The sequence below is a fragment of the Carlito syrichta genome, unplaced genomic scaffold, assembly GCF_000164805.1.
Source record: "Carlito syrichta isolate Samal-C Ts95f unplaced genomic scaffold, Tarsius_syrichta-2.0.1 Scaffold301828, whole genome shotgun sequence".
Taxonomy (NCBI): domain Eukaryota; kingdom Metazoa; phylum Chordata; class Mammalia; order Primates; family Tarsiidae; genus Carlito; species Carlito syrichta.
The window spans coordinates 1496-17366 of record NW_007245924.1 but is presented as its reverse complement, the minus strand read 5'-3'; the positions used below and the strand labels follow the sequence as shown (position 1 = coordinate 17366).

Genomic DNA, 15871 nt, shown 5'->3' with positions numbered 1-15871 from the left:
TTTTTTGATTTATTGTAGAGATGAGGTCTCACTGCCCAGGCAGGTCTCAAACCCGCGGGCTCAGGCAATCCACTCACCTCAGCCTCCCAAAGGCGTGGGATTACAGGCTGAGCCACTGAGCCCGGCTGTTTTGTTTTTTTAATTATTAATTTTTTTGAGTTGGGGTCTCACTCTGTCATCCTGGCTGGAGTGCAATGGCATGATTATGGCTCACTGCAGCCTCAGCCTCCTAGGCTCAGGCGATCCTTCTACCTCAGCCTCCCACATGCTCAGCTAATTATTTTATTGTTTGTGGAGACAAGGTCTCATTGTGTTGCCTAGGCTGGTCTCAGACTCCTGGGCTCAAGCAGTCTTCCTGCCTAGGCCTCCCAAAGTATGCAGGTTAGGATTACAGGCATGAGCCACCTTCCCCAGCTTTTCTGGGTTTTAAACTCTGATTGTGATATTTCTGACTTCTGCCCCTAAACCACACATCACTCTAGGTTCCTTGGAAAAGAAAGCAAAGAGCAGTTTCCGTGACTTCATCCCCGTGGTTCTGAGCACCCGGACGCGCAGTCAGTCTGGTGAGTGAGACTGAGGCGATGGACTGTCTTGTCATCTTGTACAAAAAGAGAGGTAGAAACCTGGTTGAGCAGTTTTGCCATGGTCCAAGGGGAGAGTTGGAATTTGAGTCACTGTGCCAAGATGCCCAGCTCCTTGCAGAGACAAGAGAGCCCCAAGTCGGGGCAAGGCGTCGCCCATGATTTTAGGACTACTTGTTTAACTTTTCAGAGCAGAGATTTGATATCTCTTGTTGGGAGCCAATGGTGGAAAGACAAAAGACCTGTGCTACTCAGGAAAGCTGGTTCTACTCTAAGCTTCGGCATCTTATGATGACTGGGGCCAGTCTCAGGCACGGACCTTTCTCCTTGCGGCCTTAGTCTTATGAGGTCATCAAAATAGGCATCATCAAAATTGGAAAGGTCATTGAATTGTCAGGGCCAGCAGAATCACACTTGGCCCTCTGAATTTGTAATGGTCAACTCCCAGGGTCTAAAAAACGATGACCCTCTCCAGCCATTACTACCTTCCTCTAGCTCCATGCTGGTACACAAGGTAGAGATGATGGCCCCGGTTCCCCTAGGTTTCTATGCAGATTGGATAGAATGGGGAAGCAGGGCAAAGTGTAAACTCAGTTATCTGACATTCTATTAACTGGCACCTTTGCACATGGAGCGCGGGTGGTGGTAATTGGGGCTCGTAATGATGGCCTGGAGGCGTCGCAAAATCCTGAAGTGTCCTCTGAATCATCAAAGAGCGATTGCATTACAGCCAGTCCCATCTGAGTGTTAAACACATTGTACTGTATTTGATTCTTTGGAAATTGGTGATCCCTGTGTGATCTCTGTGGTGATTCTGTATTAACCAGGATATTAGATTAACCAGAACACTTCGTGCCTCGCCTGTTCTGTATAACAGAAAGTTTGCTGGTTATTTGCTGTCTTTAAGCAGTCTGAGTAACTTGAAGCTTTGGTCAAGGACTGCTCTGTTTGCCTTCAACCATTTCTTTCTTCTGCTGACCTAGCTTCAGTCTGGAGATTGTTGAGTTAATAGCTGGGCTTTGGGAGAAAGATGGTAGTGTCTCACAGCTGCTTCCGAGGAAGGTGTCAAATCTCCTGTCGTGCGAAACCCGGCCAATTTTGGTTTGTACTTTTGTTGTTAACAGAGTTGAAGGAGTAGGGAGAGAAAGTGGCCTCTTGGCAAGGTGGCTGAGGAAGGCAGGAAAGGTGCCATCCATCCTGGGATGATGGGAGAGGAGGGGGAAGTACCTACCCAGTGGTGAAGAACAGCTGCAACCGGGTAGGGGGAGGTGCCTTGGAGAAAGCTCCACCCCTGAACTCTAGGCAACACTGGAGGAGGTGGGGTCACTTTAAGGGAAGAAGGCGTGGCTGTGCACATTTGGGCGTGACTCAACCAGGCTGTATCACAGGATCACAGGAAAGGGACTCCTTGCCTTACTCTTCCTGAGACTCTTCCCTTGTGATGACTTTGCTTGTCCAGGGGTGCTCTGTCCCCAAGATTGATGGTGCTTCAGAGAGACTGTGCTCTCCCTTGCCCTCTCCTAGACCCCGATTTCCCAAACACCAGGGACCCATGGCCCTCTCCTGCCCCTCACACAATGCTTGGCTCTTCGTAAGTGCTGAGCAAGAGTTTGTGGAGTGAATTCAAGTGACACGGTAACATGGATGAATAAGGGTGTATGTTTTTAATACTTGATAGTTGTCTGGTATATTGGACTCTGTAAAACACTTACGGGTGAAAGATCTTATTTGAGCCTCAAAACAGTCCTGTGAGATCAGGGGAGAACAGTATTCCTGTTTATAGATGAGGAAACCACAGTGAAGGAACTTTCCCAAAGTGTACAGCTAATAACTGGCAGAGCCTGAATTTGAACCCAGACCTTCAAACTGCTAGTCCAGGGCACTTGCTTCACCACCATACTTAGTCCTTTGAAGAAGTACCTGACCGTCCTCTGTACGTCCCATCCACAGGAAGCATCTGTAGCTCCTTTGCTGGTATGGCAGACAGTGACATGGGAAGCCAGGAAGTCTTCCCCACAGAAGAGGAAGAGGAGGTGACCCCCACCCCAGCTAAGCGTCGAAAGGTGAGGAAGACCCAGCGGGACACCCAGTATCGCAGCCATCATGCTCAGGACAAGACTCTGCTGAGCCAGGGCCGCAGACACCTGTGGCGAGCCCGAGAAATGCCCTGGAGGACAGAGGCTGCCCGGCAGATGTGGGACACCAATGAGGAGGAGGAAGAAGATGAGGAAGAGGGCCTGGTGAAGAGGAAGAAGCGGAGACGGCAGAAGAGCCGAAAATATCAGACTGGGGAATACCTGACGGAGCAAGAAGAGCAGCGACGGAAAGGGAGAGCAGGTAAGGCTGGCCGGGGACTGCTGTCACCATGGCGAGTTTGGCTTCTGGGAACCCTCGGGCATCTCTACGCCAGCCAAAGGCCTCGGGACCCAGAGCAACCTGGTGCTATGATCTCCAGCTGCCAGAGGGGGTCACTCAACTCCAGCCCCAAGCCTTTGGCTTTGGGTTGACATTGAATAAGTTCGGACTGGCCTACAGATGAGCTGAGGACACGAAGCCCAAGCCCTCCGATTTCTTAGAGAAGTCTGGACACGTGGGCAAGGCCACGGTGACATCTTTGGCATGGGACAACTTGATACCAGGGAGTTCACCAGTTGGCTTGAGGGAGTCGAGTATTTTGGGAGGACAGGCTTTCTCTCTCCTAGAGTCTTGGGTTCAAGAAGAAAGAGGGCATTGGTTGCCTTTCCTGGGATGCCTCCAGCCCCTAAGCTAAAAAGAAGTACAGTAGTTCCCTCAAACCAACAGAAGGACTTCAAGTAGAAACGGGCACAACTTCGCTTTCTTGGTTAAAGCCACAGTGATTATTCAGAGGTGGAGTGAAGCTTTGAGATGACCCAAGGTGGCATCATTCTTGTTGGACCTGTGCTGGGAAAGCAGGAAAGAGAAATCTCAGGCTTTATTTGGCCACGTCAAATGCTGTAATATACAGTGTGGAGGCACAGACTGTCATAAGTGTTTCAGTATGTTCCACTAAGGACTGTTCAGGCTCATTCCTATAGTAGATTTCTAAATGAGCAAAAAGCTTATCTCTAGGTTTCATAAGAATGCCTGTCTCTCACTCTCATTCTCTGACCTCTACCCTGGAAGCACCAATTGATCGCCTCCTGTAATGTATTCATCCTGAGCTGCCGGTAGACATCCACAGTCGTCTTATTAGCTAAAACTGAATAACCTCCTATTGAAGGGGTAGTAGATTCTAGGTTTACTATAATGCAAAGAAGGCTTAACCTCATTTCCAGCTCTGTTTAAGAGGAGATATATATGATACCCATCCCTATGCTCAAGAGAGTGATTGAACTAATTTTCATCAACTATGTGAGAGAGTGGGGACAATTTTCCCTTTCTTCTGCCAGAGCCATAATGGATTAGTCAGGAATGGGTTGTCAGGCTGTTGGCCTCGGCCGCTTGTGTGAAGAGGAGCTTTTGTGTATCACCTAATCTTTCCTGATGGCGGCTGGTTTCCTAGCTTGGAAGCTTCCTGTGGAACTTGTTGGCTCTTAGAACTAGAAAGATCTCCGAGGTTGCCTGGTCCAGTCAGCCTCACAATGCAGAGATAGAGATCTCCTTAGCATTCTTGACAGGTAGCTACTAGCCTTTTCGTGAACACATCTCTAGTAACATGGAGAACACCGCTGATCAAGCCATCCTGTTTGTTTTGGGAGAAGCTCCAATTGTTGGAAAGTAGGCCATTCTGCCTCCATGGATGTGTCTAAGGGTTTTGCTGGGACTGCTGGGTTTGGTGTGTGGTCTCATCATCTTCTTCCAGATCTGATGATGGCATGTTCGTGCAGGAATTTGGCAAGGGCCAAACCAGGAAGGTCCCTTGACTCCTGTCTGAGCCTCATGACCTTTCCTTTCATCCTGGACTTAGCTATCTCCCTTCTTGACCTGAGAGTGGGTAGGAAGAGCTACTTGTATTTACACACCTGCTAGCCCTACTCTCTGGTCCTTTGTGTGCTGCTATAAAGCCCCCTTGCTCCTTTGTAACTGAATAAATCCCAGAACTTGCCTTGACCTGGGTGAATGGCATAGGGTGCTGTTTCTTTGCTTGTAGCATTGAATGCTGTAATGTGGCTTTCCCTTGTTTCCTGAGGTCCTCACAAGGCACAGTTTTGTTTCTTCCTCTTTTGCCTCAGCCCAAACTTGTTGCATCAAAAGCCCGAGTTTAGAATGCTCTGGCTAGAAGTGCAACTAGAGACCATGTAGTACAGCAGTTCTTGGGCAGGATGTGGGGACCCACTAGCAGGCCGGGGCTAGTTGGGAGAAAGGGGTGGTATGACAGCTGACCTTCCAGGAGCTGTACTTAAACTGCAACCAACTCTTCGTGCTGGAACCTCGACTCCTGTATCTGGATCTGCCCTTGGCAGTGTCACACGTGAGAGCCTGTGTCAAGGTCTGGGGAGCCAAGCTGAGAACTATTGGATCTCAATCCCTTCATTTCCCAAATTGAAGAAACTGAGACTGCATTAATTCACTCCACAGACTTACTGATTTTTTTGCCATTTACTGGGCATGGTGTTCAGTGCTTTTGGGGAGGTAACACACAGGCATGGCCCTACCTCAAGAGCTTGCACTTAAATAATACCTTATATGTATTATAGTGCCTTACTTCTTATTATGTCTCATTTAATTCTCCTACCACTCCTGTGATGTATACTATAGTCTTCCCATTTTACAGATGTGGGAACTGAGGCTCAGAGCAATTATGACTTGCCTCTGGCCAGTCACACAGTTAGTGGCCAAGCCATGTAACACTAATGTTAAGAGATAAGGGTAAATACAATCTATCGCCTTTCCACGTGGAGTTTAGGACAGACCCTGGTGGATGAGGCTCTTGATCAAGGAGTTCCTAGCAGGCCATTTGGAAATTAGAACACGTTTTGTTCAGCAAACTGTGGCTAGAATTAGAGATGTTGCCCAGTGTTTTCCAGTGACACTGGTGACTTGATTGCCACCCTGGGAGGGCAGCAGGGTTTTGCTCATGACTCCACCTAAGTAGACCCATGGCATCTTCTGATTTCGGGGAGTTTCTGTGTTTGATCTCTGTGTCCTCGAAGAGTGACAAACAGGATAGTCAGGTAGGTAACTGAGGCTATAAAGGCCGCCTTCTGCCATTTACTCCTGTCCTGCATTCTCGATGCTTAACGCCAGTAAAGCCACTAAGGTGGCCTTCATCTTGGAGTGGAGAAAGAGATGCATGGGGTGGGAAAAAGCTGAAAAGAAATTCCAGTTTGCTCTGGGGTATGGTGAAATCTTGTTAAAATTACCCTCATCCTGGGGACAGCCAGATGGGCTGCCCCCTGCTGGCAGGGCTGGGAGCTGCCTCCTGCTTGCAGAGAAGGGACTTTGGTGTTGAAGTATAGCGTGTCCATTCAAGAAACATTGAGTGGAATAGTTGATACTGCACTAGGTACTGATAGCTGATAGTTATACAACTTTGTGCTGTGATTCTAATCCCCAAAGCCCTCTGATTCATCTTGGGGGAAGGCGTTGCTTTTCTGTGTGTTCCATTTCCCTGACATCCATTCTTTCCCATTTCTTGCCTTCAGATTTAAAGGCCCGTAAGCAGAAGGCTTCCTCTCAAAGTTCGGAGCACCGCCTCAGGAACAGGAACCTTCTCTTGCCCAACAAAACCCAGGGGATCTCGGATTCACCAAATGGTTTCCTCCCAAATAACTTGGAGGAGCCAGCCTGCCTTGAAAATTCAGAAAAGCCATCAGGAAAACGGAAGTGCAAGACCAAGCACATGGCAAATGTCTCAGAAGAGACAAAGGTGTGTCACTCTCAAGGGGGGTTGTACAGAGAGAGGGTGGGCCAGAGGGGGCAGGCTTCCCACCAAGCCGCTCAGTCAGAAACCCTTTGAGGGAGGGAGATGGGGAGGATCAGTGAACCCATATTTATTAAAGTATTCCAAACTAGTTCTAGAAGGGCTGGGGGCAGATTTGAAGAATGGAACTAAAGTTATAGTTAACTGTAGGGTCCAGCTTTTTCTCTACAATCCTTGGACCTTCTTTGAGTTAAGGAAGAGTTAAAGAATTTGACAGGATGTTAGCTTGAATAGCTTGTTAACATTCAATCAAGAAGCTTTTGTCAGGCTTAACTCACTAGAAACCAATCATGGAGCTTTCTGAGTCAATCAAGGTAGAAAACAACTTGTAGGAGCTAGGATTTTGATGTCCAGACAAAGGTTGCTTGAGGGTGGGGCTAAAGGAATTCCACTTGGGCCCAGGTTATAGCTGCCCTTTCCCACCCCTGCTCCCAGCTTCTTTGCTTCTCGTGGAAACATAGGAACGAGTGAGTGGGCACTCACCAAACAGCAGCTATACAAGCATTTCTAGGAACCCCCCCCTTTGTTCAATATCAACATTCTTTGGGGTCTTATATTCACGCCATTGGTGTTAGGTTCCATATTGTACCATAAGACAAAAAACAGACAGTCCTCATCCTCCGTGAACTTTACATTTGAGAGAAATGAAGGTCTATGTTCAAATGTATACCCGTAATATGTATTTGGCATTGGCAGCCAAAACCAGAAGATCATCTTAGGCTTGTTTTGGTGGTTGTGATTTTTATGACTCGCTCCAGCTTCAGGGCAGGGACCCCTGAATGGCACTGACACAAGATGGGAGACCCAGGTGTTTGTCTCCCGTCTTTCCCCTGCCCCCTCCCAGGACCTCAGTCCAGCTCAGACAAGGTACTCAAGCTTATTTCCTGGTCTTTTAAAATGGAACTGACGTTCCCTGCCCTTTCTGTCTCACAAGGGTGCTTGGGGAAACAAAGGAGGCAATGTCTGTGACAGGCTTTGATAACCATAGAAGTGCTCTCTGAGGGTTGGTGTGCATCGTTGTGCTTCAGGCAGAGGCGAGAATAAGGGAACAGAGGTGCGGTGTGGCAAGATACCTCCAGAGTGGGAGAAGAACGGGGTCTGGTCTGTGCTAAGTGCTTCATTCACTTTATTACTCTTAACTCCTGCGGTGGCTCTGGGAGGTAGGAACTTTGATTATCCTCATTTTGTAGTGAGGAAACTGAGGCTTGTGGAAGTTAAGGCGTGTGTGTGAGGTTACTTGGCAGTCCTAAGTGATGGAGTTGGGACGTGAAGCAGGCCTGTCTGCCTCTGGAGCCCTGGCTCGTTCCATATGCCTCTCAGGCTCTTGAATGCATGACTTCTGTCTGTATCTGGGAGACACTGGGGAGGGAGGCAGTTGGACAGAAAACGCTGCCACCCAGGGCAGCTCTGATAAAAAGGTGGGCATCCCAGGCTCCTGCCTCCCCCTCCCCTTCCCTCTGCTTTCTCCCAGACACTCAGATGGATGACCCCATCCCACACAAAGGTAACCAGCCTCCTGACTCCCAGCTGCACACTCTGATACTTCTGTCTGGTTATTCTGCCTGGCAGTGTGTCTGCTGAAATGTCTGGAGAGGTTTTTGTCCATCTCCAGGGCTTCCTTTTCTCTCTCCTGCTTTTCTTTTTCTCCAAGTCACTACCACCTGCTCTGGTTGCCCCTATAGTGTGTGGCTTTGTAGTAGGAGGCAAGGCGGGGGTTGAAGGGGGTGGGGACAGGGGGTGTGGGGGTGGGAGACGCTCCTGCAACGCTGAAGTGGGGCATTAGCCAAGGGCTTCTTCCCACAGGGTCTCAGAGCCAGGGGTGAAGGGAAGAGGGAGAGGGATCCCCCCACTTGTTCTTGCTCCTCCCCCTCTCAGGCAGCCTGCCTCATTGCTCTCTGGCAGCTATGGCCCCCAGAAGAGAGTCAGCCACCCTTTGGTTCCTGGCTTGGCTTAGTGAAATCCTGGATACTTTACCCAGCATCCTCCAGTTCTGCCATTGTAAACCCTAGCCTCCTGGTGATAAAATGGCATCATGCCCTCATAGCTGGTGCCTTCCTGCTAGGACTTGTACCCCTCTGCCCTTTCAGGATGAGGACCAATTGTGGTTTCTCATTGTTTTGGGATTGACCAGAGGAAACAAATGTCCTGCTTTTTTCTACTCTGCTGCTTCTTTCCTGACTTCATGTCTTTCTAGGTAACTTTTCTGGCCGCCCAGGGCTCTGCACATGACTAGCTTTGAGTCAAGTCAACAAATATTTGTTGCAGTACTGTGCCCACCTCTGCGTTAAGTGCTGTAAGGAACGGAAAAAAAGATGATAATATGAATCCTGTCCCTCCAAAACGTAAAACCTAGCAGGAGAAGCAAGACTTACCATGAAACTCTGGAAGAAAAGAAGAAAGGGAGGCATCAGATGTCAGATTATGTGATTCAGACTAGGAGCTCTGGATATGTGGAGGAAGAGGGCAGTGGGCCCAGCAGAGTGTTGTAGAATGTTGTAGAAGGTATAGGATTGAAGTGAGAGTTTGATGCTCTGAGGGCTGTGGCTAAGCAGGTTATATTATCTATTGTGGTATAACGAATTACTCTAAAACTTAGTGGCTTTACACAACAAGAAGCACATTTTATCTTGTACAGTTTCTGGGGGTTAGGAATTGAGGAGCAGCCTAGCTGGGCCTGGCTTGGGGTCACTCTTGATGATGCAGTCAAGGTGTCAGCCAGGGCAGCATTCCTCTGAAGGCTTGACTGGGACTAGAAGATCTGCTTCCAGGGTAGCTTGCTTCCATGGCTGGCAAGTTGATGCTGGTTGTTGGCAGGAGGCCTTTTTTCCTTGCCCCATGGGATCTCTCCAAAGGGCGTGTTCTTGGGCCATGGCCGCTGGCTTTCCCCACAGCGAGTGATTCAAAAGAGAGCAAAGCAGAAGCCACAGTGTGTTTTAGGATCTAGCCTTGGAAGGCACACACCACCATTTTTGCAATCTCCTGTTGGTTCCATAGGTCAGCCCTACCCAACATAGGAGAGGGCTACACAAGAGCATGAGTGTAAGGGGATCAGTAGGGTCATCTTGGAGACTGGCTTCCATAGTCTGCACTCTGTTCCCCCCCCAGTGATTCATGCATCTCCCACATGCAAAATATACCACCCCTTCCAGGGTCCCCCTAAAGTCTCACCCAGTTATGGCATCAGTTCCAAGTTGGAAATCTCATCATCTAACTTAGGTTCAGGTGCACATAGGCTTCTTTGATTTGATTCCTTGACTACAACTCCTTGAACACAGTTCTTCCTGGTCTAAAGACCTCTGAACTAAAGAGACGTTTTACCTGCCCCCATAGACCCATTATACCACAGTGGGACAGGCGTGGAAGCCCACTGTAGACATTCCAGTTCAAAGCAGGGGGAAAGGGGGGGCAAACAGGAGTCACTCATGAAGATAGGACTCTCCTCACGTTTTGTGAGCAACTCTCCTCTTCATTTTCTGGAACCTTGATAGTTCATTATCTTATAGACCCTGTGAGAAGAAAGTAAGACTCAGAGAGGTTAAGCCTTGTCCCAGGTCTTGTAGCTAGTGGATGGCAGAGACAAGATTCAAACCGGGTCCACCTGATGCTTGAACCTGCACACTTTCCACCACCCCCGTGAGCCTGAGTGTAGTCTGGGGACATGGTGTAGTGAAAGATGGGAAAAACCTTTGAGGGTTGGTTGTGGAAGGGGAGGGTTTTTGCAGCAAGAGGGAGGCTTTAGGAACTGTGACTCCTGTTGGATAGCCGTCTCCACTTCTCTTTATTCTCAGAGTTTGCTTCTGCTTATTTATAGATAGGATTTGCAAAAACCACAACAAATGGAAGCTGTAAAGAAGTCATGCGGAGTGCTTGAGAAAAGCTGGGCTGTCCCTTCCATTTCTGATTTCCAATCCCTTGGTCATTCCTTAGTTTATGGGGTTGAGGATTTGAGCCTCTTCACATCTCCCCACCAGGAAGAAAGGCATGGGAGCCCTGTGCTGGCCCTGGAGAGACTTCACAAGGCTAGTGACTGGCCCATCCTTTAGCCTCAAACCTAGCAGGTCTGGGCCATTTGGGTACTGTAAGCAGAGCACAGCATGGACACAGATGAAGTGAGATGGTCTTGGCAGCTGGGTGCCATGGCCATGATGGATGGGATATGTTACCTGGCCTGATCCAGGACTGCATCTCTGCTTTCCAGGGCAAAGGTCGTTGGAGCCAGCAGAAGACACGATCTCCCAAGTCTCCCACCCCACTGAAACCCACAGAACCATGTACGCCCTCTAAGTCCCGAAGTGCCGGCCCAGAGGAGGCCTCAGAGTCATCTACAACCCGGCACATCCCCCCAGAGGCACGTCGACTCATTGTGAACAAAAATGCTGGAGAGACCCTCCTGCAGAGGGCGGCACGTCTTGGCTATAAGGTAAGGGAGCTCCCGACCTGCAGTGGGGCTGAGCTTCTGGGGCTCTTCTGGGGCTTGAGTCCAGGCTGGCCTCCCTCCACCTCCCAGATGGTCCCTGGGGCGACCTTGCCCCTGGTCCCTCTGATCTCAGTGTGTGGGAATGCCAGCTCATTTGAATGTCAAATTGGGATGAATGCAATTGAAAGGGTAATCCAATATCATGCAGTGCATTCCTAGGCCAGGATGGGATTTTTGGATTTTCACGTTTTCTTGAATTTCCCTGTATGGTAGCTCACCCACTCAGAAAGAAACAAGGAGTGATTATTGCTCACTCTTCATTTCCTCCTCCAGCTTCCACTCATTTTGGCTTTCGATAGAGGGGCCACGAGTATGTTGGGGATGAGGCTGAGAATCCCACCTTATACTACTTCCCTATAGGCTGGAAAAAAGGCAGGAAGGGAAGCTGGTGTTTAATGAGCACGTTTTGTCATGTTAAGAGCTCTGATTACTTCATATCATTTAATCTTCATTGTAAGCCTGTGGATGTAGGATTTATTATCCCCATTTTATAAATGAGACAATTGAGGCTGAGCAGATGAGAAAATAACTTAGTGCTAAGTGATTTGTCCGAGATCACTCAACTACTACATTCTATATATATGAGTCTGAATTCAAACCAAGGTCTTTTGATTCCCAAGGACCAGTGTAAGGGTGGAAGACCGACTCACTCACCATAATTAGTTGTGTTGGACATTTCCATTCTCCACTTTTTGTTGAATATGTATCTTTGTCCACCCCATTGATTACTTCCTCAGGGTTTGCTCCTAGCAGTGGAGTTGCTGGGTTAATTATAGCGTGTGCCTTTTGTTGTAAGGCTTTCGATCCCTATACCTGACTCATTTCATGCCGGCCACACTCCCAGGCCTGCCCCAGAAGCTGACGTGATAGTGTCTCACCGTCAAGCAACCTAGTATGGGTGCCTGGATAACTGCGAAGGGAGACCAATCCCTGCCATCAAGGTGAATTGTCTTGTACTTTGGGCAAAACCGCAAACAGGAAACCGTCAGAGAAGCAAAGGGGACAGGGCTGGAGCGCAGGGGCAGCCTATCAGGAGGGAGCAGAGGGAGCCCTCTGGGGCCTTGGGGAAGAGGGGAACATATGCACTACTAGTGAGGAGAGGCCTCACACTTTCTCCCAGGTAAAGGCAGTTTCTGTATATGGGCAGCAGTCCCCTGACATGGGCACACACACACTCTAGCTGATCAGCCCTGAGCTATCAGGCAGAATGGTGGAGTAGCCCATCTTCCTAGTGCCCCGGAGAGGGTTGGTGGTGTGCACCAGTGTGGTCTGTTGCTTGAAAAGCCAGGTAGCCAGTAACACTGCCAGTCTCTCCCCTCCCCCTAAGTACATTCACCAGCTTTGCCCCATACTAGCTAGGGTGCCTCAAGTCCCCAGAGTCCCATCGCTTATCTCAGACTGTACTGGATTATACATGAAAGGATCCTGATTTGAGGGGAGGACTAGAACTGACTGTTCTGGTGTGAACATTGGTCCTGTGGAGACCAGCATCTGGGGATAGCCTTACAGCGATTCTTTTGTCTTTGTTCTCAAATTACCACCAGAGGCTGTGCTCACCACCACATGTCTCATTTCTTTGGTCTGTGGCTGGGTTTCCAAGCTCAGGGAGTCGAGGTCTGAGCACTTGAGCTTTGAATGAGCAGATGAGCCTCTCTGAGGACCTTACCCCAGCAATTGCCACCCAGATGACTGTTCTTGGTTTGAAGAAATGTCTCCCTACTGCCAAGGAAACAGCCCAGAGCTGGGGCCCTGGCGACAGCAGCCCAGGACTGACTGTTTGTTTTGAGACAGATGTCTGTCACCCAGGCTGGAGTGCAGTGGCATGATCACGGCTCACTCACCACAGCCTCGAACTCCTGAACTCAGGTGATCCATCTCAACCTCCAAAGTAGCTAGGACTACAGGTGTGTGCCACCATGCCTGACTAATTTTTGTTTGTTTGTTTGTTTGTTTGTTTTGATAGAGATGAGGTCTCGCTATGTTGCCTAGGCTGGTCTCGAACTCCTGGGCTCAAACAATCATCCTGCCTCGGCCTCTCAAAGTGCTAAGATGAGAAGTGTGAGCCACTGTGTCCAGCTGAGAACTGACTTTGTTAACGAAAGATTTTGATACATGTCCCTGCCATGTACAGCGGGTTCTGAGACTCCTCAGATATTTAGGGAGGTTCAAGGCTCACTGGGATGAGTTCAGGAACTAGCTCTACCTTTATTCATGGAGCTGTCCCTGTCCCCACAGGACGTTGTTCTCTACTGCCTCCAGAAAGACAGTGAGGACGTGAACCATCGCGACAATGCTGGCTACACAGCCCTGCATGAGGCATGTTCCCGGGGCTGGACTGACATCCTGAACATCCTGCTGGAGCATGGGGCCAATGTCAACTGTAGTGCCCAGGATGGCACAAGGCAAGAAGGCTACTTCTTCCCTGAGTCCCTCCCTCACCCCCCCAGCTCAGCCCCTCACTCAGAGCTTTACCCTGCCTGGACCTTTCACACCAGGCTGCGAGTCGCAGAGTCGCCTTGACAGGAGGCATTTGGGAAAGACTTTTACAGACTGAAGAGTGACCTGGTTTAGACAGGGGCTGATGCGCTCCCGGATGGCCAGTCCACACTGGTTACTAAGGGAAGGGCTGTGGTTGTCTAGGGATCATCCCATCACATGCAACTCTCCCTAGGAAGACCACTTGGGCTTCCCTCAACTCATCCTGGTGGGACACCTATGTCAGGCAGAATCTGAGGCTTTAGGAACTGGGAGGCTGACCTGAGGATAACATTCCAGATGTGATTTTTAAAATTTGATCTCATAAAATTTGGTATCTGTACACATGCAGAAAAATATACCTGCTGTGTGTTGGAGAAATTGTACCCGTTCTCCTCTGTTCTGCCATAGGGCCTGCTTCCTGGGAAAAATAGACAGGTGCTGCAGACCAAGTAGGGGGTTCTGCTTGGCTGCTGCCTGGCGTGTGGAGCCCCTCTGTTCATCCCTGCTCTTAGGAAGCCACCTGGGTCCTTCAGCTCATCCCTCTCCCGCTCCCCCCCATAGCTGCTTTAATTTTATTCTAGGTCAGTGTCCCATTCTCTGCCAAACTGTAGAAACACTAATGGAGCTACATTGGCCCTAGGGACTGTCTCAGACATGGGGGGAACATAAGAGAGAGAGTAATGAGAGGGAGGAGAAAGGGGTGCAGAGAGAGGAGAAGGAGGTGGGGAGAGGGCAGTAGGGAGTTCAGGCCAGAGGTAGTTCCCCTGTCCTAAGCCTTAACCCTTATTACACCAGGGTTACCCTGAGGTCATCTCATTTGTTTTCTCTGATGAGGTAGCCTGAAGCCTAGGCACCCCAGTTCCTACTTGGGCCTTGTTGTCCTCACCTTGTATCACCTCCACAGGCCAGTTCATGACGCTGTGGTCAACGACAACCTGGAGACCATCTGGCTCCTGCTGTCCTATGGGGCCGATCCCACACTGGCTACCTACTCGGGTCAGACGGCTCTGAAACTGGCCAGCAGTGATACCATGAAGCGCTTTCTCAGCGGTAAGCATGGCCCACACTTGAAGCCATCATCCTTGGGGCTGGCCTCTGAGACCTGTACTTGTGAGCTCATCCTCTTCATCTCCTTCTGTCTCAGCGCCCATGGGAGGCATCTGCCTTCTTCACATGCTTTCTTCCAAACATGTCCAAAATCTCTGTTCACTTTGTTATTTATTTTTTGAATTGGAATCTTACTCTGTCACCCAGGTTGGAGTGCAGTGGCATGATCATGGCTCACTGCAGCCTCAACCTCCTGGGCTCAGGTGATCCTTCCCCTTCAGCCTCCCTAGTAACTGGGACTATAGGCATGCGCCACTATGTCCGGCTAATTTTTCGTAGAGATGAATTCTTGCTATGTGGTCCAGGCTGGTCTTGAACTCCTGGGCTCAGGCAGTCCTCCTGCCTCGGCATCCCAAAGTGTTGTGATTACAGGCGTGAGCCGCTGCGCCTGGACTCTGTTCACTTTAAAAGGCCCAAAGGGCCACTTCCTCCTGTGAGTGCATGCATCCTCTTCAGGGCCCTGGGGGCCCAAGGGGACCCATTTCACAGTTAGGTATGTAGAGTAGATCTCTTTGTGGGACAGCAGCTCCACTGATAGATCTAGTTGGGAGCAGAATGTGTTGATCTGTGCTTTCAATAGAATGAGTTGCAAAGAAGTGACACTTAGCATTTTGCTTTTGTTTCTGCAATTTCTTCTTGTTTGTGATCAGAGTGGGACCCCTGGGACTCTTCCCAAAGCTTTATACCTCACAGCCCTTGCCTGTGGTAACGTGATGCTCCCTCGGCATCCCGGCATCTCCCTTCTTTCCTTCTTTTCTTTTCCGCCCTCACCTGCCCCTTCTGGAAAAGTGTCTGGTATTGAGGCCCATGGCAAGGGCCACAAGCCAACGTGCATTTATTTTCTCATTAGTGGATAGCAGCTGTTTGTCTACAGTTAGATAGCTCTACTGAGTTGGGCAGTGGGGAGGAGGGAAGGAGGGAAGGAGGGAAGGAGGGGAGTCTAGCTTGGGCATGCTCAGTCGGAATCTCCTCAGACTTGACCTCTGAATAAAGGAACCCCGCCTCTTTGTGACATCACAGCTTGGCCCTTGCACTGGCAGTTACTTCTCAGGCTGCCTGAGTGACGGAGCAGCTGGGAGTTGTATCTCTGAAAACCTTCTTAAAGGCTTCAGTGTTGGTGGTAGAGCCCCTTTCGGACCAGGAACCAACAGGACCAAGGATTTGCCCAAGATCTCTCCCTCCTTTTCCTAGGCTTTGGCCCTAGTTAGTCCTGAACCTCTGAACCACCAGAGATTCAGTTCTGGGCTCCCAACCAGGAGCTCATTTATTTATTGAACAAAGGGAACTAAGTAGCTGATGAAGAAACAAAGAGACCAGAGTAAAAGTCCTGATGAAAGGAGGACA

The 15871-nt window shown here is 49.5% G+C and overlaps 1 protein-coding gene across 1 annotated transcript in view; it reads left to right on the top strand.

Moving 5' to 3' along the window:
• BCORL1 (BCL6 corepressor like 1) overlaps window positions 1–14470 on the top strand; it is a gene marked incomplete at its 3' end in the record, with an annotated part of 51146 nt that extends 36676 nt beyond the window's left edge. Inside the window, exons 6-11 of the mRNA XM_021711041.1 lie at window positions 483–563; window positions 2532–2918; window positions 6188–6411; window positions 10664–10885; window positions 13178–13344; window positions 14325–14470. Of these exons, the coding sequence (XP_021566716.1) occupies window positions 483–563; window positions 2532–2918; window positions 6188–6411; window positions 10664–10885; window positions 13178–13344; window positions 14325–14470 (1227 nt within the window). The remainder of the gene's footprint in view (window positions 1–482; window positions 564–2531; window positions 2919–6187; window positions 6412–10663; window positions 10886–13177; window positions 13345–14324) is intronic.
• Window positions 14471–15871: the final 1401 nt, after the last annotated feature.